Source organism: Alosa pseudoharengus, unplaced genomic scaffold, assembly GCF_046254945.1.
Source record: "Alosa pseudoharengus isolate Yale_2024_CS ecotype anadromous, Long Island Sound unplaced genomic scaffold, YU_APseudo_1.1 YU_APseudo_1.1_scf_3, whole genome shotgun sequence".
In the NCBI taxonomy this organism is placed as follows: Eukaryota; Metazoa; Chordata; class Actinopteri; order Clupeiformes; family Clupeidae; genus Alosa; species Alosa pseudoharengus.
Window position 1 is genome coordinate 32,616,579 of NW_027468718.1, and position 26,451 is coordinate 32,643,029.

Sequence of the window (26,451 nt, forward strand, 5' to 3'; positions counted from 1 at the left end):
TGCCTTATCTGTGCCAGGGCTTAGCCAGTGCAGGGGGTTCTGTGGTCTGATAATTAAAATCTCAGTGTGGCAGTGGATCATTCTTCTGGACCCATAGCCAGGCATTTGCGACCAGGCCCGCGGTGACTCAGAATCATTAAAAACACATTACTGCTCATCTGGAAACAGAACCGCAGTGAGGAAATTGGACTTTTATTGCCCACGGCCCTCTCTACGGTTGCAAAAATGGATTAGCTTTGGGTGGGGGTGGTGGGGAAGAAAAACCTTGAGATGTTGTGATGCTGTGTTTTTTGTCCTCCTTCCGTCTCTTTTCTTTTCAGTAATCAAAATGTTGGAATGCCCCAAACACAGATTAGGGAATTTGTTTTCCCTGCTTCGCTGCCCAGCTGCCAGACACAACTTTCAGAAGGAGGCTTAGGACCTAAGCTTAGGTAACACTGCAAGTTGCAGTTCCCACCCTGGCTGGCAGTGGGTCATGTTAAATTGAAGAATGCGGAGAAGCACTGCAAATAAACCACTCCAACATAAGACGGAATGAAAGCATGTGGCTTTGGGGAAAGTCCTTCAACAGGACTTACCTCTGAAACTGAGAATAGCCCTGGGTCACCTTAAAAAAACGGCCCCTCCACTCGATCCAGTGGAGGGTAATCGCTTCAGAAGGAGCTTGGCAGTAATTCAAGAAAGCAAACTCATACTGGACTAGTGTCTAGAAATGTACTGTGTTTTCATGGTTGCCTCCATAAATCCACTCAGGTCATTTTCAGTTTAGTTTGCAACCAGAGACGTCTCTTCTTTACCCTAACCACCCCAGAGTGAAAGAGCAGTCCTGTGTTTTTGGACAATGCTCACCTAATCTTTCCGCCTCGCAGTCCATCTGTGACACGGCCTGGACAAAAGGCTCATGGGGATGACCTCTGACCTTGAGGACCACGTGCCAAAGGACTCATGTTTCCTCATCGTTGGCCTTTGGTTACATTAAAGATGCCTCATAAATCATCTGGTCCATGAATTCAAATGCTGTCAAAACAAATGCTGCTTTCAAATACATCATTTGATTTTAGGTTCATTGCATGCCTGGAGGCATGTGGGTTTCATATTGATTGTGACTGAGCAGGTGGCATATTGTAGCTAGTAGCCTAAAGAGCACAATTAAAACCCTGAGTCTTATGGGAATAAAGAACTAGTATGAAACCATAAATTACTGATAACATCTCATTCTAAAATTAGTTTGGAGAGTTGTTTTTCTTGATTAAAAGGCATTTGAGATCACATGACTTCAGACAGTGGTTAAGGCTTATGGTTTATTTACATTGGATTTAAATCCAAGGTCTTTCATAGAGAGTGATGATACCTCAGAAAAATATCTCTCCTTCATGCCTAAAATATATTAGATGGACAGAGATAACAGATGGAATATTACCAGCAGTACTGGGACTCAAGGTCTTATGGTTTATCCTGTGAGTCATACTCATCACTATAGATTATCAAACTTGCCTTGCCGAAGGCGATGAAGGAATGGAGACTCTTTCAAGGAGACATTATGAAAGCCCGTTGCTCTCGTAATGCAGTGCCATTAAGTCAATCCTGATATCTTATCAAGAAAGCTAAATTAGTAGATGATGGCAGGGCTTTTGCAGCGATCCTGGGAGTCATGTGAATGTCGTCACAATTTTTTGCATTTACGATCCGGGAGAGGGCAACTGTTAGAACAACAGATTTATGTACATTGCAGGGGCCAGCTAGTGGAAAATCTCTGATCTGTGGAAAAGTGCACATGGAAAGCAGTGTGGCAGCAGGGGGATATCTTTTCACAGGACAGAAATAGCAAAATATGGGAAAGCAGAATGATAGAATTTACACAATGTGGGTCAACTGAACTACTGTATAAACTACACTGCTCATTAAATCACTGACAAATAGACCCACAGTTGAGTAGCCATGCTTTGAATTGAATTGCTATGTTTGAAAAAGGTTATTGGACAATCAGGACAGAAATATGAGACATGTATATTCCTTCCTTTCCTCTCTCCTTCTGATTCTTTATCTCCTTCTCTTTCTACCACTATCTCCATGACTACATTTGACTTATACTTCTGCACTCGCACCGTCAGGTATTGCGTTGATTGGAGTAGTATTTATTGTTGCCTATGGTCTCCTTTGAAATGTAGCTTGAATGTTAATCCTCATTTTGTAAGTTGCTTTAGATAAAAGCATCTGCTAAATTAATAAATGTAAATGCAAGTTCCATCCACACTATTCACATTCAACAGTCAGCAGTGGAAACTCAATTACTGTGATTTGTCATCAACCATAAACACACAGGGACTCTCATGTTAAGTTAAAATGCCATGTCTTCATCTTTAATATGAAGTTAGAAAATGCTTCCAAAATATTTATATATACACAAGTATTTACAGGGGTATGACAAAGACAAAATCAATATTTACATGCTCTCTAACATTTGGCACTGGCATGCAACACTCCATAGCAACACAAAGCATTATCATGCACTTGGGCTTTCTCAGCACTGTGGTAGTTTCAGAAAAAAAGGCCATCCGAGTATTTTTCTCTGCTGTTACAACAAAAAACATGTTTATATTTTCACCCTACACTGTAGTATTAAGGAATTTGTTATTGCCTGAGTTAAAAAAGACATGACAGAATTATTGGATAGCCCTTAAGTTAACACGAAGTCCAAAAGTAATGTTCCAGTTTACAAGTACAAATGCAGGTTTAAGAAATGCTTGAAGCACAGGACTGATATGTTTTCCGACTTTTTATGTCGACTTTTTGTGTTTGGTTCAGACTACACTAAACAATTAGCAACAGGACAGGCCAAGAGAGATTAAGGAAACGATTCACAGGCTCCAACTCCAAGGCACTCAGCCTAAACAATTCATGGAGCTGGGCGAACAATAACACTGTATTTGCAAACTCAGCGATTTCTCACCAGCCACGCTTCCAACAGGGAATCACAACTTAGGGACATGTCACAGTACAGAGAACACATAAAGCCGGAAACCACTGACAGAGATACAGAGGAAAAAAAGGCCTCAGTGGGTTGAGATGAACAAGTTTCGATTCCAACCAGATAATGGGATGTGAAACTGACATCATTTTTATCCAAACTAGTGATCTACAAGAATACAAAATCTACAAAAATTATGAAAAATTGTAAATGTCCTTCATGTTATGCAGTTGTTTTGGACTGTCCATCCTCAGCTTGAACTGAAGCCAGTGTAACCACTGGTCAATCAGTATATCTTCAAAAATAATAATGTTAAATGCCATGATTTAGACAAACCTTAAAGCACAATACACAAAACATAGCCATAGTTTAAGGGAATTTTAAATGTGCACGCCCTTTTGGTTATTTTTATTAGTTTAAAGAAACTAAGTGCTTTTTTGTCGCTCCACTAAAAATACACTGTCCCATTTGATAAAAAAGGAATAAGAGGATGTTATCTGTTCCACCTGGAAAATAAGAGCTGCCTACTCTCCTACATTGCATGCTATGACCTAGAGGCAAAACATTTTACACGGCTCACCTAACGTCAACACGTTATACAAAAATAAATACTATATATATTATATGTACATACAGTATATCAACCATAAGACAGACTAAATGACTTAAACACAATAATCAAACATTTCCACTTTAAACATACTGTATCCTCCCATTACATTTTAATTCCTCGCCACTGTAAAATGCAGGAGTCCCCCCCCCCAACCCCCCAACCCTGCGCACCATCCCCACAGGCAGGTCCATACATGCTGAGGAAAATGTGAAGGGCATCAGTTTAACCCCTGTCACTATACAGATGAACAGGAGCAGGGAAAAGAAGCTACGTTCTACTGAGTACTACAAAAAAGACTACATGACGTGTAGTCTGAAAAAGTGTTCAGTTTAAAAAGGAAAATGGTCAGAGTTAAAAAGAGTCATAACACTTCATTGGTAAGAGGTAAGTTTAAAGCAATGATAACAACAACAACTTTCACTACCATTCCATGCTTTGTTTAAGAGCGAGTGCTTTTTTACCATTGTGCCTACTACGGCATGTTGAGTTAAAAAAAAAAAAAAGTTCAGCCCTTTCTACAACATGCTGCCTCTACAGTTCAAACCAAAAAGAAAAAGAAAGTCAGTCATGGCTTCTCCTTCCATGGCTCAAACATGGCTGAAGAAGAGCAGCGTTAGGATGAGGGTGGTGATGGTGAGGAGCGGGTGGCTCGCCGGGGGACGCGGGGCGCCACTGAGGGGGGATGTGGTGGCAAAGACGGCATCTGACTCATTTCGGGGAATTGGCAGGTTACAGATGTTCCCCTCACAGCAAGCGGTGCACGTCTGTCGAGGAAGGTCAACATGACACAAACCTTTTAGACAGCAAGACAAAACCACAGCAGTGCTCTTTTCCACAATCCCTACTGTATGTTGGTTTACATCACTATTCAATATATATACGATTATGCTACTAAAATTTTCCATGGTAAATAATTTAGATTTCAACATAAAAACACAGCAAATATCATGACTTTTTTGACAATCCTATCAACAAGTTGTAATCAAGTATTTGACAAACAACTACTTCACAAACAAAATTACTTTAGCACATTTTGGCATAATGCATCATTGTTCATGCTTCCTATTCCTCTCACAAGTCACAAATGTGCAGTACCCTTCACTGCCCCCAGAGTTTTCACAGTTTACAATAAAAATGGATGTACTTGGCAACACCGGTGTCGGTTGCCTGAGGCCAAACAATCAGAGAATCCCTCTATTTATCCCTGCTCACTTTTGCTTCCGAAATCAATTTACTCGTCTGTCTCTGTCTGTGTTTTTCGTTCCAGCGTACTTCCTTGTGTTTTCCCCCATTGATCGTCTTCAAACAGGCTGTGGCCTTCACCTGAGTGACAACCTTAACCTGCACCGCTGGCCCGAGCAGTGGCAACATGCACACCTTTCAACGCGGATTAGTGAGACAGCGCGCTGAGAAAGCACAGCTCCATCCGCAATCTTTATCTGCTCTGGAGAGAGATCACTCGCGAGGATCTTCAGCTTAGCTCGAAAGCGCACTTAAGTGGTGCTGACTGAGACGAATCGTCTCGATGTAGGATCACACACACACACATGCTTGTTGTCCTCCCACACAATATACTTGGAAGCTACCTCAAGTGGGCTTTCTTGTCTTGTCTGAGTCAAGGATTTAAAGCAGAGATATGGGTGATTAATAGCTCAGAGGAAAATGGCATAAAACAGCCCATACTGTACCAAATCTAAACACACTAGATAAAATCTAATGCTAAAGGAAAACCAAGGTCAACTTGTATTTGTTTACAGGTACACTAGAACATACTGTAGTGAAAAGGGAGGTTGAGAGTATGAGCTTTAGATTATATCATGTGTGTGTAGTTCAGTCCTCCGGGGGACCTTAACTCTCCTTAACTCACTAAGACAGGAACCCTTTAGGTGGCTAGTGAAGGCTTTAAGGCTTTGGGAGTGAGTGAGGAGAGCTGAAGGAGGAGCTCTGGCCATCCTGGTGGCTGGTTGGGTTTTATGGCTCGCGTTATCTGATGGAGAGCAGTGTGGGGGCCCTTACCCTGTGTCCTTCATGGTCAACGTCAGTGCATCCAGTCGAAAGACAGTCACTGAGGGCCACACAACGCTTTGTCACAGCCACGGTGTTGCCATCCAGATTTATCCTGTGCTGTGTGAAGCAATATCTTGCATCTGTGAAGTTGAAAAATATATATATTTGAAGTTGAAAAAAGTATACATGTATACATGAGCTCCCTATAAAAAAATCTCCTATATCTCATTACATCAGAATAGTTTGCATATATAATTGGTATAGTTCAAAGACGTTACTGAATAGCCATCATTAACTGAAAACATTTCAGATGTGAAAGATGATTTCATGACTGTCAGCGACGGATTATAGTTATTATTGACAGCATATTATTAAAAAGCTTTAAAAAATCTACCATTTAGTAATTTGGACGCATTACAATCTACAACAATAATGAGCCAATGAACCCATCTGTCAATCATCTGTAAATATGCACTATAAATCTATCACACACACAATGATAGGGGTGAATAATGAGATATGTTCATTCAAAGGAATCATGATGGAAAGACCTTTCCAGTGACTACTCCACCTTTCCTTTTAATTGTTATGTGGAAGAACCACATGAATGAACCAACCACCTCCACTCCCCACCCCAAAAAGCAGCAAAGAATGTCTTTATTGTAGTCCCATTAGCTACTGAAAACCTAGAGGAAAAGGTGGGAGACTGTGATGTACATTCCAGAGACTGTTGGCTCAATCTCAGATCCCATGTGATCTATCTGTTTGTTAGTGGAAGAATGTGCTTTAAGATCGGGCTCCAATCGAGGAGCTGCGTTATTAAGTCATGGTGTAAATCAGCTCAAGGCCACTGGAGGAGGTGAACCGGCGTTCTGTATCAGGTGGTTCTTTATGAGCTAAACACATCCAGTGCCAGCAGGATATATTACATTACACATAAATACACGATAACTGAGCAAACACAGATTTAATTTATGTCTTCCAGCGAAAAGTGTGTCACAAAACTAGTAGTGCTTTCTATCATGAAAAGGTTCTCTGTAGATGCGCAGAATTTAGAGTATGTTAATTATCAATTTCCTTGTTACATGGATTCAAATGTTTGAAAAATAAAAAGTTCAAGAAAGTTCTTACCTTTTGGGCAATATAGATCCGGTGCCCAGCGGTTGCACTCATAGTTGTCTGGTGCATCCTCACAAGTAAAGCATTTGAATCCGCCAGGGTATGGAGTGGCTTGGGAGAAGGCAAAAGGACAACACCCTGTTATTTAAGTGTGGTAACATTCCACTTCAAATAAATTACAAAGATGCAAGATGCTATAAATCTTGAAAAAAAAATGCCAACAGCAGGTTTCCACTGAGGAACAGACTGAAAAGTTTCATGATATATTGGAAACAAATTTCAAAATGATGTGAAAAACCCATTGGTGGATCACACAGTAATTTGTGCAGACGCCTGTACATTTTAAGCTCAGATAGCATGAGTGGACTATTTTCTCAGCAGAGAAGAGGCTCTCCTTATAATTTATTGATCTTTGCTTTTAGCTAGGCCTACTAAACTCCCTAGACATTCTTCACATGATTCATGACTTACACTTTCCAGTTGCCACAATTGTATAATAGCCTGGCAGTCTGTAATAGGAATTTTCACACATTTTTTAACATTTTGTTGGCCATATACTTCTCATCGGCCATGTACTTGATTTACAATTGTGTAAATCAGCTTGATCGTAAAGTTTTATGTCTATTCTACATTGATATGATCTGAATTTAAAGCAGATTCGATTTGCTCAAGTGTCTAGGGATAAAGAGACCACATCTATGCCACCCATCTGTTACAATCCAACAAAGAGTCTCTCTCTCTTTCTTTATCTCTCTCTCTCTCTCTCTCTCTCTCTCTCTCTCTTTATCTCTCTCTCTCTTTATCTCTCTCTCTCTCTCTATCTGCTTTTCCACATTTCACATCATCACATCTATCTGGAGGTCTGAAAAGGAGGGTGTCTGCATTTTCACCCCCTCTGCGACAGCTGGAAGATTTTTGCACATCACCAAAAAAATGTCTTTCAGTCAGCAACGCCTGTCAATTGCACCCGTCACATCCGATTTATCACGGCTCCACATCCAAGCCCTTAGACCCTCACCCAGTCGCCAATCCAGCACCCACAGATCCCACAAATCCCCAGGGGAACCAGAAGGGGGTGGCCCAGAGATCCCACAGATCTGCCCCAGAAAGCCACGGAGCAGCAAACCTCCTCCTGGGAGGTCTAGCACGCTAGATCTGACAGACTGTTTTTGGTCTTTCCCTAATGCGGGAAAAGGGGGTTGCTGTTGAATGTGGGAGGCTTGACCTCGATCACTCTGGCTTCCTTGGTTGTGCTAGCCTCTAATCTCGGGGTTTACCTTCAGCCGTGACCCTTTCATGTTTCCCACCCATCATCTCCCCCTTAAGACACAGACCAATGCAGAAAGTTACAAAGAGCAGAAACAGTTACTCTTACTGCATTTACACTAGAATTCAAATCCATACTTCAAGCACTTATGCACTTTAATGTATTGGCTAAGAGGTGTTTCAAGGTCACCTTTGTTGATAAGAAACAGTCAAAATTGTTTCATTTGATGGGCCCTTATTTAAAATTGCACTTTACCCATTCATTTAAATTAAGGCCCTATGTGTTCAGGGCCACATATTCAGTACACCAGGGCAAAACGGCAAGGATGGATGCCATGGCTGCGAGATATGATCTAATGGACTGGTTTCTGGACCTTGACCAGTATCTGCACATTGTTGAAGTCAAGCATGGAGACACTGGACAATTATCTGTACCACCAATTATATTTGTGCCCTGATCCACTCTGAACAGCAGGCACTGTTTAATCGCAATGGTCTAGTGGCACTGAATATTAATGCAATTTGCAGGAATGGACATTGATGAAGGCACAAAACCCAAGTCCCAGTAACAACTATTGTTTGAAACCAACAGAGAAAAACCCAAGAACCTCTGAATAAAACATTTCTGTTCAGAAAGTGAAATAAACTTCTTATTTCATTGTCAAGCTAATATCTCTATAGTTCTACAAGCATTGTTTAATATATGTGTGTTGATGCATGACCTCTATAACATCTATAAATGTACTAGGCCTTGGTTCACTAAAGAACCACGTCTCATATTGTGGTCGCTGTATTGGTAATGTCTAAAATTCCAAGACGGCTAAATAAAGAAGTTTGTCTCAGTCATATGATTGCCATTTGGTGAATGAGGAGTTTGAGAGCTCCTCTGTCCTGCTATCGATGTGGGCAACCACATTAAACAGATGAAGCGTGACTGCAGAGACATGTTGCACAACAGTCAACAAATACTTGTCAAGGAGGGTTAGCCCAGTTGCTCTACCAGCTGTGACCGTGAAAGTCGGACCATGAAAGGATTGTGCATCGTCGGTTTCACAAGTGACTATTACTAAGCAAGCAACCGCATCTTACTTGGAGGTGCAAATCTTTTTCTTCACCACAAGTGTTCTGGCAAGTGATCACATTCCATAAGACGTACTATAAGTGTGAGCAGGGCATGTGGCTCGCCAACGACGACCCCAGAGCGCAGAGTAGGTTAGCGGAGCCTCATCTACACACACAGTGCCCTCAGGAGGTCCCCTCTAATAACAGCCTTGGGCTAATCACAGGTTCTGTGGGAGACGCGGGGTCTAGCGAGCCCACGCCAGCCCAAGCTTAAGGGATACCCTGCTCTGAGATCCTCTCGCGCTAACAGCCCTGGAAGGATTATCAGCATGGACTGACAACTGAGGTGCAGCAAAACTAATTTCGATGGCATGGCACCGAAGCATAAAAATAACACAGGGGTCATACAGCTGGTGTGTGCAAGGGTGAGACCTGTGTGCCACGTGCACAAAGACTCTTTTGGGTCCCATTTGAGCCAGCGGTGTCATTTGGCCTCCATATGCTTCACTTCAAAAGAATTTTTGGAATTATCATATATATCAGGAACATTTATTTAAAGGGATTTTTGTTTTGTTTATTATATCCACAAATTACCTCGAAATAGCACAAGGTACAAAGAAACAACATCACCTGTGCTCTGTGTTGTCCAAATATCAACTTAAGTTAACATGCAAATCAGCTAGCACTGAGCTGGCTCACTAGTAACACCCCAATGTACTACATGTTCCCACTGAATTAAATACAATGCAAGTCAATGGAAGAGTGTCATGTGACTGCTCAAGACAACTCAAATCCTACAGAATTCCACCTCCTTTTAAAAGAAACAAAACAATAACACTGTGAGTGACTCCTATTAAGACATTGAGTTTTTCTACTTGCATGCCAGACAGTTTCTCTATAAAGGAAAACAGCTCAAATATGTTTAAGAAAAATATATCATACTTGATGGGTGAAGGAAGATAATGTCATTTTCGGTAAAGTCCCTTGTATGTGCAGTTTTCATCCGGTTAGCGATGACCATCAGGATTATCACCCAGGCCACCGTAGGCCAGGGTTCCATTGCAGAGCATCGATTCAAACATGCAGATATCTGATCCAAGTCCAAGAAAGCGACCTGTTCAAGCAGAAGAGACACACATAAACAACAACATTTAAGCAGTGTGTATCGCAAAGCATATCCACTTATATGAAAAGCTTGATATGCAAATGTGTCAACTATTTCAACCCTAAAACAAAATATAATCCTATATTACTTAATTTATAAGATGCATTTGGATATGCAGCAAGTGGAGATTTCACTGAAGTTTTGTTTTAGTCTAAGATTAGGCATATTCATGTACAAGAATCCAAATATTTCATTTCAAGCAGGCCTTGCATTGGGCTGTTAAATTAAAAGTTGCAGGGCTCTTCTTAAGATAGACAGAGTCTGTTCTGTTAACTACTCCAGACATCAATACCAATTTAGCTGAATGTGTTCTGAGTGCTTGGCCAGGGCTGCCAGAAGTCAGGAGAGTTTACATGATACAACCTAAGTGATTCTCATCTGGGGAATAAAAGCAGCAATTTGCCAGAAAAACCTTGTCTGGGTCTTACATTTGAGATTACGTGATGTCTCTGTTAACCCAAGACATCTTGCTTCTTCATTAGCTGAGAACCAGACAGTTATTTTGACTAAACAAAATCTCAAAGTCATTCTGCTGTTTCAAAACATTATCTATTCTCCAGTGTCTTTACACCACAATTTTGGCTTTAAACATACCTTTGACCATAGCTTAATCAACAAAGAGAGGCATTTAATAAAACGTTCATCTAAGATTTGCATGACATGACATCTAAATAATATCAGGTAAACCAGTTGAAATGTGTTGCACTAATTACATTGTCAAGATTAAGAAGGAAATCTGGAGTGCAAAGAGAGAGGTAGTCTGAAACAAAAAGCACAAAGTCATCCGTAAGACTGGCTGGTCCACCATCCTGGAAGAGATGTATTATCTAGCCTTGGCCTCTTTGTGTATTGAATGAAAAAGCCCATGCTGTCCGAGAGACCCCAAAAGAATACAGAAGGTCTGGCCAATGCACAAGGAAGGGTCCTGTGGTTTGCATTTGTAAGAGAAAAATTGGAGCACATCACACATTTATCACAAGCGCTTGACTCCAGTCCTTTGTCTCCCTGCCTTCAGATGCAGTGAGAAAGGCAGATGGTAAGAGAGCCAGAAATCTGATTGTTCCTAAATCAGTGACACTTACCTCCTCTGTGCATGTGAGTTCAAATTTGATCAGCTCCTTAAGTTTAACTGGTTCTATTTAAACTTTTTGGACACATATAGAGCCCTCAACAGGGTTCAACAGTTCAGTTGCCACCGTTGCAGCCAAAATAAAGTCAGACTGATACTTATTGCCATGAAAGGATTCTCTTCCAGAAGTCACTGTGCAATTTCAAGATTAGCTCACAACAAAGTCTCCAAATTCAAAAGGAAGGGGTGTGAATTTGTCACCTCATACATCCCCTCAAACCAAAAATCAAACAGCACTCAATAATGTCTTCCTGAGACATCTAATTCTTCTCTAAGCCCCCTTTTGTATGGCTCAATGCATCTTCAGTCTGCCAGTGATGTCATTAAGGGCGGCTGCACGAGGCCTCCGTATCCCTGGGCGACAGCCGTGAGCTGGGAGTGTAACAACACAGACAAACACAACCACTAGTAGTCAGAGGCACCAGTGGAATCATACAACCATCAGTTCTGAACTCTGGAATCTTTCCGAAGTTGATTTCAAACAAGGCTTCTTGGCCATGTTTGTGGGTGATTAACTGGTTTTCACCCACAGGCAGGAGCTGGGAAATGAGAAAAAAACTTGGAATGGATTTCCTTCTCGCGTTGAGGGGATATAAGTCTGACAAAGCATGATTTCATGCTCAGCGTTCCATAACAAAAATATGTTTCATTTTCAAAGACTTGTATGGTCTGTTTATTCTACGCCAAGCATGATGGTGTTGACACAATCTGAGATTTATGATATAATAGAGGTAAAACCATGCAGGGCCATTATGGGACAGTGATTTATTAACTCCAGACTGTACAGATGTCCAGGAGCCAAACAAAAATAATTGAAAAGCCCAAATGGATTATGATACTGTTGTGCAGTATTTTTTATTGAGTACCAATATCATACCAAGCTACTGTGCTTTCTAAAAATTACTGGAAGATTACAAATTTATATATTCAGTACAAATATCTGAGCTAAATTCACAATTGGGTTTAATCAAATTAATACTATTAGATTAAATATTTTTGTAAAGATAATCTCCTTAGACAATCACATAAAACAACAAAGTCTGAGTCTGATCTAAATTAGAGTGCATAGTTGTGAGTAATGTGTTGGCAAAGCCCTGGCTATGGTGAAACATTCTCTTAAATCTTAGTGAGATGATTACAGTATATTGCTGAGGCTGCAAACTCAATGCAGGAAATACAGATCACGTGAAATAACACCTGGTTTTCCTCTCAGTAGTCTAGCCCTTCTTGGCAATCTGTCCTGAATTGTTCAATTGTTTATACAAACAAAGTAATCCGTATGACACACAGAGAGAGAAAAAAATGTTTGGCACTGTGCGTCTATTTCTGTACCTGTGCTGTCTGTGTATAGCTGAAACTGGCCTCAGTGGCTTATTGTACTGTACATGCTGGGACATCGGGAACTCCACCCAGCCACGGCGTCTTGTTGCGCTCTACCTTTTGACCCTTCAGACAATACAGTGTAGCACACCAAAGCCATGTTGGACTGCATTGAGTTTCCTCCAGTTGATCCTTATCTCCAATGGAGGTCCGAGAGTGCATTCAACGATAGACCAAAACAAGAGGTGTATATATCAGTGCAGGGGGACCCTGACCCATTTCCTGTCTTCTACTGCTGAGTAGCCCAGAGGCTGCAAGCTTAAGAGCTCTCTAGGAGCCTTCACTCGCATCGATCAGATATTTACCTCCTAAGAGAACACACTGCCTCCATCACTATCCATATTAACAAAAGTATCGGGGGAGGTAAATGCGATGCAGATAGCAGGCAGGAACTGTACATTTACAAGGCTGGTTTTTTTCCTTGTCACTGATTGCAGCCATATGTTGTTGATGTAGAAAAAACAGCATGAAAAATGCAAGGTCACTTTGGCTTACATAGGCAAGTTTTTCAGCAAGAAAAATACACTTAATAGTTTTAGAAAATGCTTTCTAAATCATACAGCCTAAGTAAGCTTCAACATTAAAATGAAATCACAGGCATTTACAAGCCTTTTTTTCTGTAATTCTGTTGTTTATACACATAAACTGCACCAGCTTCTTACAGCGAATCCGCAATCTGCTGAATTGTTATCCAAATTTGATATTATGACGGATTTAGTCAATGAGCCAAAGTATGCACAAGCCTTTCTTTGTTACAGCATAAGAGCTCATTTGGAAAGGAGGCTGTTAAGAACATTTCTCGCACAAAAAAAAAAAATCCTACATTCCACAAATTACCACTTTCTAACAAGTAATCAACTTGTCTCATTTTCTTCCCAGATGGAAACACTTTTTGTCAGAGAAGACTGGATGGTTTGGTAGCCCTTAGCATTCCACAAAGCAGCCACAAAAGCAGTAACTTTCCACAGAACCTTACCAGGAAGATGGACGTGTGATAACGCCAACACACTGTTGAGGCTTCATCCTGTGGGTCCCATGGGTATATCTTAAAGATGGGGAGGTACATGAGCGGAAAGTGTGAGCAAGCAAACACACAACATCCCATTGACATGGCCACAAGTGTCTGGTTTCAATGCTACAGGTGTCCACACAGAGACCAGTGACAGCCTCTGCACCATTATCTCTGGTTGAGGAGTGTAACTTTACAGACATGACTCTTCAAATGTCACCACCTTGCCCCGTGCTGGTGGGCACTATTGCAGCTGAATCAGCAGGTGTTGGTGCTGAATTTCCCAGAGAATCCCCCAGCAGAGGAAAGCTCATACCAGAGTCTTAGGCCGTTGAGACTTCCTGGCCTCATAGGTCTGCTGTAGACTGACTATAGACTGTGTTAAAGTGATAATGACATGGCCTGAAACCTAAGCAAGAGAGTATAAATGTGGTAATATATTGATAATCTAATTTCATTTATTAGAAAATTCAGATCTATGCAGATATACTTGCAATCTACATGATTAACAACAGTTTTGTTAAGCTACCATTTACACATTTAAATGATATTTCAATCTGAACATTCTGCACAAAAAATATAAACACATAGCTGCAATTAGGCATGACCACAGTCGAAACCTGCATTTGTTTCCCATGCGGTCCACTCAGACACATTGTAATTAATGGGTGACTGATAGGGCCAAACATGCAACATCTCAGTCAGGAAATACTTGGAGAGGTACTTCAGTCGCATGACTCCTCTAATGTGTTGCCAGCATGTCTGCCAGAAGCAGTACCTGTCATCAGAGCCGTCACACCCACCATTTTGGCTCAAACATGCACGGTGTGGTGGGGTTGTTTGTGCCAGTGGAGGTGTACTGCCTCTTGCTCCAACAGTCTCAGTGGGAATTATAAAAGCTCTAGGCCAGCCGAGGAGGTGGCAGCTGGGTGTTTTGACGGCGGCCATTTGATGTGACTCATCTTGATAAAACCCTGAGTGTGAGCATTCCATTCTGTGGAGATCACACTGTTTGATCACACACTCGCATGTTTTGTCATGCATATGTCACACATACGATTGAATAATTACTGAGGATCTCTGAATGAAGTCGAGCTTCAGGTTCTCAATTTACTAGGCAGGCATCTAAACATCCGTTAAAGTTTCACCTAAAGCAACTAAGAGTGAAAAAAGTGTTCATCAACATTCTTCACCCTAAGAAGAAAATCAGCAAAACAATGCTTTGCAAACCAAGCCACAAGATGAAGATCTTAAATGTTTCCACATCTGAAATAATTTAAGTACAGTTTAATTCCTGTAGAAACTTTGATGCACTCGGGCACTTGTTATCTGAGTAAATGACTGTGGAGGCACTTCCTTGTAATTATGTTCTCGATCCACAACAGGTTTAATGAAAATTAGCAACATAAATTGTTGTGGGATAGCCCTGGAATGAGTAACATCCTCATTTTAATGACACCCTGAAAGTGTTTTACACTCTGTTTTTCAGCTGTATTAAAAAGGTACATTTCTCTGAGAAGCTATCCCTTTCAGATCCACCCATTAGTATAACTGAATTATGTAACTGACTGCAGAAAAAAAAAAACATCCCTAATTTTGCTCAATTCCATAAATTCTCCCTGTAACTAAAACTACTCCTCGACCGCAGCAGCTGGCTTCGGCTGCTGAATGCTCGTTTGTCCCCCTGAGTTGGAATCACAAGTTAGACTCTCATCTGTGCCTTGTTGTGCAGCCCAACACTGTGCACCTGAGGGGATACTACTGGCAGCCCTCGTGCACTTGGGAGACAGGGGGCGGCTCCTTTCCTCAGCAGCGACTGGGGAGGCTCCGCTGTACACAAGGTGCCATTAAGCGCCAGTGCAGCACTCCACATAGAGGGCTTCTCTGTTTGCGTGCTTTGTGCTTACTTGGGAAATGGGTAGCTTAGTGGTGTAGAGGAAAGTGTCAAAGTAATCTCACACACACATCATAGACTTGTGCACCTGCTACGAATAAGACCTTGCTCATGTAACTGACTCTTTCATGTATAAGTGAATGTGGTGTAAAATGCACCAGCAATATAACTGAATACAATTCCACCAAACACCTATGCCCTGATTATCCCCACATACCCTACTATAATGTTTCAAATGTAGACTTTCGTGCTACCCAGATGGACATATGATATGCAGTACAGTAAGCCATTTAGCTGCTAAGTGGGTTTTTGTATGACAGCATGATGAACGAGGTGTTTTCAGTGGTGAGATTACCCTGGGAACCCGCCTGCCAAAACAAGTATGATTCATCATCCACTAACAACATGGCTGACCAACAGGTCTATTCTTCTCCCTTTTCAGGTTTTATCAAGCCCAAAACACAAATGTTACTCTCCCTCCCTCTGCATCTCTCATGACATAAATTCATTATCATTGTTCTAACAGGTTTATATGAAATAGTCTTGAAGCACTTGTGACAAAGCAATTGAAAAGGGAAATCTAGGCTGGCTGTTCTCTGGGTTAAAAGAACAAGAGTGCCCTTTGAAACACAGCCAGATCCAGAAACGTATCTTAGGTAAGCAATATGATATTTCAGGCTGCAAGGAATAGGCCCCTGAATAGAGCGATCTCCCATTGGAGGAAAAAAATGCAAATCTCTTGTTCTATGACTGAAACTTGCTGAACCTGATTTGCAGAGGGGCAGTGTTGTGAGGTAACAGCCATGAGTTACTTCTTGTGGCTCATCTGACTGTGCAACAACCACAACAACACTGAATTGATAGGATTTTGAGATTTACATTTATTTATTTATTTATTGGTTGAGACATGATATTGCTTTCATGTCTTAGTCATTGGGGGTTAAAAATGAATAGTTGCAAGACTGAATAGACAAGAATAAATTTGACCTTTAGTTTTTCTAGTTTTTGTGACAGCAAGCTAAACCCAGTTCAAACAGCAGACAAGCGGTTTTAGTATGAAAAGTACTTTCTTCCTGAGACTTACTATCTTATCGGGCCTACATATCAGTCAAACTAGATCTAAGGTGTTTTAATTATACATAAAACATTATACAGGCCAAGCAACAATAACTGAATCCAGAGACCTCTGTTGACTCTGCAGTGCTGTAAGGAAATGAATAACTCAGAGCATACCATCCCCTTTCAACAGGATCCATATGGAGGCTATTGGGGCCTTCAACTCGCTCTGTCACTGGACAAAACCAAAGTCAGGTCGGATCATGATCAGAGGCTAGCTAATTGAAATCCTACATGCACGCACACAAACTCTAATCCCGCAGTATGCTTTTGAAGTGCTCCAAGTCAGCTGGATAATTTTTAATCCCCTTTTTGGCCACTTGGCGCATTTGAAGATCCAGAGGATCAGACTCATAGCTCAGAGTTTGACGAGGAATATGGTTACTGAGAATATACAACCAGCGACTAGAAACCCGGGTCCTTGGGGAGTTCTGGAGGCATTCTTCATCAGCACATCAGCAGGATCATGCAACGAGTGCACTTTGCACAAATACGCTTGCTGTGAGCAACAGTACACTACACTCTTAAAACGAATGTGTTGAAAACAACACAACTTGCTTTGTTTTTTAACACATCTTTGTGCCCAGATAGGGACAACACATTTGTTTTAAGAGTGTACTATTTTAAGACAAGACCCATAAGGACGACAAGCAAGAGACAGGAAATAACGATTTAGATATAACTTGTTCTGTCAAGCTAGCACTGGGGGTAACTATTCAATAGGTTGTTGTCTTGTATCTCAAATAATACCTTCACTGAACTAACTTTATATGACCATCAACTTAATTGTAAGGCAGGTGAAAGCGTGGCTGATTAGCATGGCTTCTGAATGAACATTTTACACTTTGCTAATTCAAGAACAGTGTTCATGTTAGCAGTTATCAGAGGGCTTGGGTGGCAACACAGCAGGTTCTGCCATCTCAGATGCCACATCATATTACCTGACTCTGAGTCAATCTGGAACAGGAAACGCAATGTCTGCCACTACATCTCTGAACTTCCTCATCTCACATCAGTGACACAGAGCTACAGCCATTTCTGTCACTCAATCATACTGTTTGATCCCTCTGCAGCACCATAAGGGAAACATCAAGGGCCTCCTGACGAGGGGGTCTTTGTGCCCCTGAGCACGATGCACACGTTTTGTTGTCTTTAGGCTTTATGTTTTTAGGAAAGGGTCCAGGGCAACAGCTGACCCTTACCACTGGGAGTTGCCTGCTATCTCCTATTGTTCCCTTCGCTCAGGGTTAAATCCCTCTTTGAGGAACAAGAAACACGAAAAGGGGGGAGGGGGACTGAGCAAACAGGGGGATGAAATGTCCCACACTGGCAGCTGTGGAGATTTTGGAGTGGGCAATGGAGTGGGAGTGGTTGGACCCAATCCCCTTGAACTTGGGGGCGACCGGAGTCGCGATGCGGTGAAAAGGCAACGAGGGAGCTAATTGGGATTTCAGAGGCAGCGGATTTACTTTCGGCCCTTTTGTCTTTGTGGCAGGGGATAGAGCGGACCTCACAATTCTCTCACAAAAGTCCTTTTCATGGCGCAATCACAGACAGATGAGTTAAAGACTTTAATTAGCTCTAAGAGCCTTAAGGCACTCCAACAGAACCAAGATTTGTATGATTTCATTTTTTTTTGCACTCCCAACTGTTTCCAGACAGACATATCTCCATGGAAGTGGGTGTAAAGGACAGCGGTGGAAGGCACGGAGCTCAGTGCCGGCTAAAGATGCAGGAGTAATGCATAGGTTATGCATAGGATATGTGTAGATTGCAGAATGACAGCTGGAATGCAAAAGTAGAGGCAGCCTTCTTTTAAACTATTAAACTTTCACAATATCAAACAGAATGTCACTTCAGATAAGCAGTATAGTCATGTCTACAGTTAAGTTCACCATTAGAGAAAGTACCAGCTTCTACTACAATGTTCTGTAGACTGAAAACACACACACACACACACACACACACACACACACACACACACATTGATGTAGTGATGTAGATGATTAAAACAGGTCTTATGAAATGCAACAGCCTCCCTAATGCACACTATGATATACACTGACAACGTAAGAATTGCTGACCCTAAGATAAACACTTTTATAAGTAACTAAGACAGTATTTGTAAGCTGTCTCACCATCAATCTGTGGTAACTAAATTCAATTATGTCTGGCTTATTAACATGCTGATTTACTGAAGGGCTATGAGATGGCATCAGCAGCAGCCAACACAACAACAACAACAAAAGCAACAATATCAACATAGCAGTATAGCAGCAGCTAGCTATTCAAATGTGCATGCAAACAGCACAGAGGACTATACAGACAGATCAACTGGTCAAGCTGTGACCGAGCTTAGACAATGAAACTTTTAAACTGGCTGTGGGAGTAGAGGAATCATGATTCATTTCTTTGCAGGAATGTGAGATACAATACTGGTCTGATCTTTTCCTCTTACAAAACTCTCCTCAGCTGAGGAAGGAAAAATGCACAATTGGACACGGAGCATGAGGCTTTAGATATACACTGCAACATCAAAGTACGGGAGGATGGCTCTCTCATTTGGAGGAGAATGACCATGTAACCTGAGGAGAATTGGGTCAATCGATGTTCATTGAGAAAAAAATAGCTGTAGGCATTCAATTGAGGCTGGCTTTGGAAGCCTGCATTCCACACAATTTCATACTTGACTTAAGGTAATTTTGATCATAATTCAAAACAGTCCTACAGTCCCTTTGTGTAGACTCATTTTCTTAAAATTCTGGAATTTTCCACAATATATCATAGGACCATCAAAACTGTCCGAAAACCAGATCAAACAGCTTATGGACTCAGTTGCATGACATTCGAGACAGATTGCAACTAAGACCACTTGCATGCAAAGCATATCTTTCATGGTCATTGACCTTTAATGCATTGGTGATACCAAACCAAAGGTTTCAGATATTCCTCTCACCATGCACCAGGAACATGAATAATCCATCACGCTACCATCTATGGGCTGAGAGAGCCGAACTTCAAAGGGAATGTTCAAACGCGCGGTCTCCAGAGACAGAAGAAGATTTGGTAGCGTGTACTGCCTACCACTTCACAAACCCTTTGAGAAGCTCATAAAACTAAATAAATAAATATACTGTAAGAGGGGAGAGAACTAATGGGGGTTAAAATGGAGGTCACAGCCTTATTCCTGGTGGTAGTTTTTCACCAGTGCCAGCAAGAGAGTGTAGATCTTTACTGGGTGTATAGGCCCTTCCAAGCTGTGGAGATGTAAAGTTCAAAGTGTTTCTATAAGGAATTCATCAGTTGATGTATTCCTTTGTATGCCTTTGATCTTGATGTTTTTAGGCCAACAGTGCTGTTTACTGATTTTTACTGTTCCATGGATTATACTAGGTCAGAAAGCGTTGGTATTTTTAGGGTCTTCCGTGTGTGTACTATATAAATGAAGTTGATATTTACAGACAGAGAGTGGCAGGGGGCTCGCTACAGGGAGCAAGGACATTTCCAGCAACAAATCAAAGACATCTGCTGCCCAGTAAACCAGAACAAGGCCTGCTAATTAAAAACACATTCTCACACAAACAGTAGAACCTACATAGAACTTCACATGTGTGACCATTTAAGAAAATGGATTCTGTAACTAGGTGAAAAAAAAATCAAGCCTACACAATTTTAAATCTTAAAAGAATATGTGATGAAAGGGCATCTATGAACAGACCTCTGGTAACAGACCTATCGCCAGGAGCGTCAAGAAGTCGTCTATAAGGCAGAGAGCCCTCCATGGGCATCCATGCAGTTAATTCGAAGAACAAACTTCACTGAATAATTGAAAAAGAGCATGAGTAATGCATTGATGGGAGTCCAGAGGTTTCACTCTTCATAATGCGCCGAGCCATTGGAACATGTAAAAGCACCATAGAGGATGTCACACATCACGGGCCACTGTCCTCATTCGCAGTGAAGGGGGCACAGGGAAAAAAAAGCCTCGAATGAGGTCAGATAGGCAAACATGACCCCCGACAAGCTGAGGCTCCAGCTGAAAGGGCTCTTCAGGAAATGGAGAGCTCCGCACAGGCAGGCAGGGGCTGGCTGCCCCCTCTGGCTACTGGGGCAGACCCCTCTCTCTCTCCCCGTGGTGCCTTCACCACACTGCAGCAGCACCCATCCCCCACCCCACGTCTGTGTGCACAGCCTGCACACGGCGTGCAACGCTCCTCTGCACCCCCTACCCCCACACACCCCCATTAGATGGTGGGGTTTCCTGTGGAACCCCTTTTAATGTTTATGAGAGAGAGAGAGAGAGAGAGAGAGAGAGAGATGGATATGTGCTTATTAATCAGTTAATAGAAATGAGGTAAAAATGTATGAACATTTGACACAAGGGCTTTGATGTAAGCGCTCTGCTCACTCTCTGCTGATGTGAGGTGGCAGACAAAAGGCTCCCAGAGAGGAGGGAGGTCCTTCACCTTGGTGGTGATCAGGAGGAAACATGTTCCACTCCATCATTACTACTGAGGTCAGGAAACAGACTAATGGCATGTTCCACAAAGACTCCCTGTGTGCACGGGGCACTTTTAAAATACTAACACTAAAGGCAGCTCTTTGACCTGGCTTGAACTGGTTGAGCATGCAACCATGCTTAAATGTTGCTTTAGGAAAAATTTGTTTTTGTATTACATTAGACCCTAAAGTATGTTTATCTTAAGATGAAGCAGAATAACACAACATGACACTATGAGCATTTCATTTTGGCAGTCTGCAAAAAATGGTTTAAAAAATAATATTTAAGAAAAACCCCGCCGCACACTCTATCTCTTTTTCATTTTATTTTAATCCCAACGTTTCGGCCTGTCAGCCTTTGTCAAGGTTCCTAGACCAAGTTTTAGTTTATTTTTCCTTGCCAGCACCTCGGAGGGTGTGCATTCTTTTCGTTATTTAAAAAATAATATTTACCATCCATACCACTATGCATAAAGTGTTAAATATAATATATACTGAATATAGTATATACTATACTAACTACATAGTTATACATATGTAGCTAGAAATAGTTATATATGGGAATCTGCGATAACATAGAGCTTGGATGAACAGAGACAAAAGGACAACAGACGCGGTGCTCAACCAGACCGACGCCACACAGAGCGTATTTAACGACGCCACACAGCGCGTATTTAACGTTAAACAGGCCTCATTTGTCAACAGCTTGCATGCGATGACTACTGGTGTGCGGACATGAGCACGGATACACCTCACAACCCGTCAACAAGCCGGAGGGACTTCATCAGAAGGGAATGTCCACACCTGGCCGAATCCAACGCTCCTCAGACGATACATTCTTTCTACCTGCATCATATCGTACCTGGGTGTAATGACCCTTATGCCTACCCACGGAGAGCACTTAAGACTGCCCCTATACTTGCAGTAATGTGTACCAGTGCCTTCACATCCTTGTCATTAGCATAGGTCTCAAATAACATGCTGGCATCTCCAGGTCGGCCCATGGATCACGCTGCAGGTGGGACTGCAGCTGGTGATGGATGATGATGGTAATGGTGCCTGCCGTTGATGTCGTTCCAGGTTGTGCGTGCTTTATTAAGGTGGCCATTTTCCACTGGCTCCTCCCCCTCCGCGAAGGAATGTTTCCATACTGATGAGGAGAGATGGAGCCTGGAGCCTCGGGTCTCCAAAACCACGGCTCATTTTTTAAATCAGGCGGTTCCGGGTGCCGGGATAATCAATAATGTTTCACACTATGTCACAGCGTACACCAGCATCAGCATGAAGCCAAGGCCAGCATCTCTATGGATAACCTGTTATGGCAACTCTTCAGTCAGCACAAACAACAACAACAAAAGCACCATGGAGACAAAAGCAATGCAGACACACAATGGCGTGCAAATCATATTCAATCTATTGTTATATGCAAGAAATTAACCATGGTTCAATATGACATGTGGTGCAACTCACAAAATAAACTGCTAAAGGAGCAGAGGATACTGGAGGATAAGGAGGCTTATTATTGTACAAATTCTAACCAAATATTATTTTACTCCTATGATACAATGTGAGTCTCTAAGTGGGTTGACAACTCCCCCTGTTTAGGGAAGTTCTGGGGACCTTTGATTGTTCTTGCAAGTGATTATCTCTCTCTCTCTCTCTATTTTCCTCTCTCTCTCTCTCTCTCTCTCTCTCTCTCTGTGTCTCTCTCCCCCGCACCTCTCAGATGAAGGGGGCCCCTGAGACTTCACGCATGTTATGGCCACACGTGGGCCCTGAGCTCTCTGGACAGTCTGCCCGCATTCATACACAGTTTAGAGAGGAAGTCCATCCCTTCATCGCTCCAACGTCCAGCATCCAGCTCCTATTGTTGGCCATTGCCGGCCATCTCTCTCCTTCCCTCAGCTCGGATGCATTCAAACAACTTCAAAATCAGACGGGCGACCTTTGGGTTAGAAACCACTATGCATTGGACTCTTTTGTGTATGTTTCCAAAACGCACTGGGAAGTTCAGGTTCACATTCACATGTGTTATTGGCTCTTTTAAGCAAGTTTAAATTCATTTTTAGACTTTGTTTCATCTTTCACACATTCTTCATGAATTAGTCAACATTCACATAGGTTATAGGATAGTAAATGACTCACCAGAAAAGAAGTAGCACTTTTGTATAAATATAACAAACTGGTGAATTAAGTGTTGTGTGAAGATGGTCACAGCTGTGTCAAAACTCCATTTCTAAAAATGGCCTCTGTAACCATGGTTTAGGCTTTTTACGGGTCCGACACACAAACGCAGTGGAAATGTGTGTGTTTACCAGACTCGTTGTTTTGCCTTCTCCAAGACACGAGGTCCCCCTCACTCTTAGATCACATATCAAAGACAGCTCGCCTCATGGGTAACTCCAGAGCCACGGATTTCCTCACGCGGCACAGCTTCAATTTTTCACGCTTTTCCCTCTGCCTCTCTCCTCCTCGGACGCCTATGGTAAACGGATAGCTGGATTTTCTTCCACCCACACACACACCAGCAACCACAGACAGAGGGAAAATCAGGCCGAAAGTTGCTGCCCCATTGTTCAGAGTGAAAACCTCCATTTAAATGCAACTACCACAAAAACTTGGAGAATTCCTGAAGATGTAGTGACTATTATAATGTTGAGGCTTGATGTTTTTTTCCCCAAAATGTTGAAATGTTAAAGTACTTGTAAGTTGTTCCTGGTCTTGTATTTGTGTTACCATTATCAGTGATGATAGTGATATGATTAATTCTAGACAAAGGCTGTACCAGCTAGTAAACATCCTCATTAATGATCTGATAAGCTTCAGTATGACACAGTTCGACTGACGATGGTACCTCTGAAATCTGCCTCACATGGCAGATTTCTCACATGCCTTGATTTAAGTATTACTGAAAGGGACTACCCAAGAATCCAAGACACTGTAACAGGTCTGTGACCTTGGCACCCTAATGCTTTATGCCATAGCAAACAGAACCACTCCCCAAAACAATTGTGGATATCGTACGACAAGCCATCACACAAAGCGTACTAGACCAAGGGGTTACACCCACCATGAAATGGTTTGCATATTTCTACGGGGAAAGAAATATTGTTTATGAATAATGTCCATGCACCTGCTTGCCCACGCAGACCCATTGGAAGACTAAAGTCACCCTTTCCTCTTGGGGATTAGTTCCATATAATAATATCGAAATGCGTGAAATTGAACCTGCATACATGGCATAGCATGTATTTAGCACATTCTGACAGGGGGGGTTGTGCCATGTGTTCTCCAAGGGTTCAACCTCTTGCACTGAAAAAGAGGCAAACCCCTAAATTTTGAGTTAAATTATAAAAACAAGTGGTGGGATTATATTCCAGGGCTGGAACAGAGAAGCACATCAGTCAGGCATAGACTTCTTTTGTCCTGGACCCGAACCATCAGTTAATGTCAAATGTCACAGCCACCTCATAGCTGTTTATGCTCTTTCTACTATTTGAAAAATATATATAAAATTTTAATACAAACCTAACTATATTGATGTATATTTCTGATTTGTTTTAGTTGTTTGTTTAATTCATTACATTCATTTCGGTTAGATGTTGGGGTCAAAGTGGGTCAAGCAGGTACATTCTACAGTAGCCTACACTGTCCACTATCTAACACAAACTGAAAACTGCAATTCCTTTTTAATTAATCTACTGAGTAATTATTTACTGTCCAGTCACTTGTTGTTTTCATAACAAGTAACACGGCCAATTTGTGGTACGCAATGGCTTTTTTTACACCAAAGTGTAACACTTTAAAATACAGAAAGAGTAGTCTGCTTACCAGAAATTTGCTTTGCTGCCAAAGTTCGGAACGAGGAAGTTTCCACGCGTATTCCACAGATCACAAGTGAATATCCATAACACCGCTCGTCGTTCTGTGCGATTGTTGTCGTCTGCGCACCGGTCTCCTTGACTGGTTTTAAGAGAAGAATTAATTTCACCCGACGGCTGCTTGGGAAGACTCGCAGCTCTGGTCCTATCAGAGGTCGCGGTAGGCGTGCTCGTTAGGCGCTGGGGACGTCCCAATAGGCTACACACCTAAGGAGCTGAACTTGGAAACATGAGAGGATGCGCACCTCGACTTGATGTTTCCGAAAGCCAAGTTACTGTAATCGACATCTTCCCTCTTCATTGACTTTGGAGACAATTTAGTTCCGTTTCAGATAAGTCAGTTCAGTTTCAGTTCAGTTTCAGCATCTCCTTCAGGTAGGTTGATGTGTTCCCAGATAATCTCCCCAACTTGATATGCTATGTTATGCTTATTTCAATTATTAGAATTAGAAAATGTCAAGAGGCCTAAGTTCTTGTGGAAAAATGCATGTTTAGCCTACCTGAACACTGAAATCCATTTGCCAAAGGTTTTTGTTGCAAGCTCATAATGCATCGCCCTCTGCTGGGCAGGGAGTCATTGATGTGCCTTACTCCTTGTTTTGCAACTGTGTTGATTTGCAGAAAATTAATGACACTGGTTGTATGTAATATAGATTATTATATAATTCAGCCAGTTATATATATATATATATATATATATATATATATATATATACTTCCGGAGAACACTGTATTTCATCCAGCATATAGAACATGACTGAAATGTTATAATTGTCAGTAATGAAATCACTTTGTGACATTTTAGATAGCATACATTGTAGCCTACATAGGTTGAGTTGGTGAGTTTGGCAAAAATATAAGCTATCTGCAACACCAGTCTAAATTGAGTATGTGGAAGAGGCATGTGTTACAATAACATCAGCTCACCATATGATCCAATGCACAAATCCTGATGGCCTTACAACTCCATGGCCATTAAGCATGTGTTTTTCAATAAATCTGTCAGAGCGACCAAAGGAAAACCATTTGTCTACAGATCTACAGATCAGATGTTCGTGATTTAAGGAACTTTTAACCTGCCATTTAGGATGTGTGTTTCCGTTGTGATATGGTGATTGTTGTTGGAAGTATCAGAAGAGTTGTTATCCTGTTTTATTTAATCACTGATGGACTAATGGGTATTGAGAGAGACCCAGGGGATGCACAAATATCCTTGCATTTAACTTAGGTCAACTGTTAATTAAAAACAAGGCACCAGTGTAGAGATTAGGCTGGTAGAGACTGCTGCTGATAATAAAACTTAACAAAACACACTTCACACTTAATATTAAGTTATAGTCTA

The 26,451-nt window shown here is 41.7% G+C and overlaps 1 protein-coding gene across 1 annotated transcript; it reads right to left on the bottom strand.

Annotated features, from left to right (window-relative positions):
• Positions 1-2,351: 2,351 nt before the first annotated feature.
• Positions 2,352-25,083, bottom strand: lypd6 (LY6/PLAUR domain containing 6). The gene is made up of 6 exons (XM_076262667.1): positions 25,060-25,083; positions 13,686-13,754; positions 9,978-10,149; positions 6,720-6,818; positions 5,598-5,728; positions 2,352-4,345 (listed from the first exon to the last, which is right to left on the bottom strand). The coding sequence occupies exons 3-6, from the start codon at positions 10,093-10,095 to the stop codon at positions 4,169-4,171; spliced, it is 525 nt and encodes a 174-aa protein (XP_076118782.1). The 5' UTR covers positions 10,096-10,149; positions 13,686-13,754; positions 25,060-25,083; the 3' UTR covers positions 2,352-4,168.
• Positions 25,084-26,451: the final 1,368 nt, after the last annotated feature.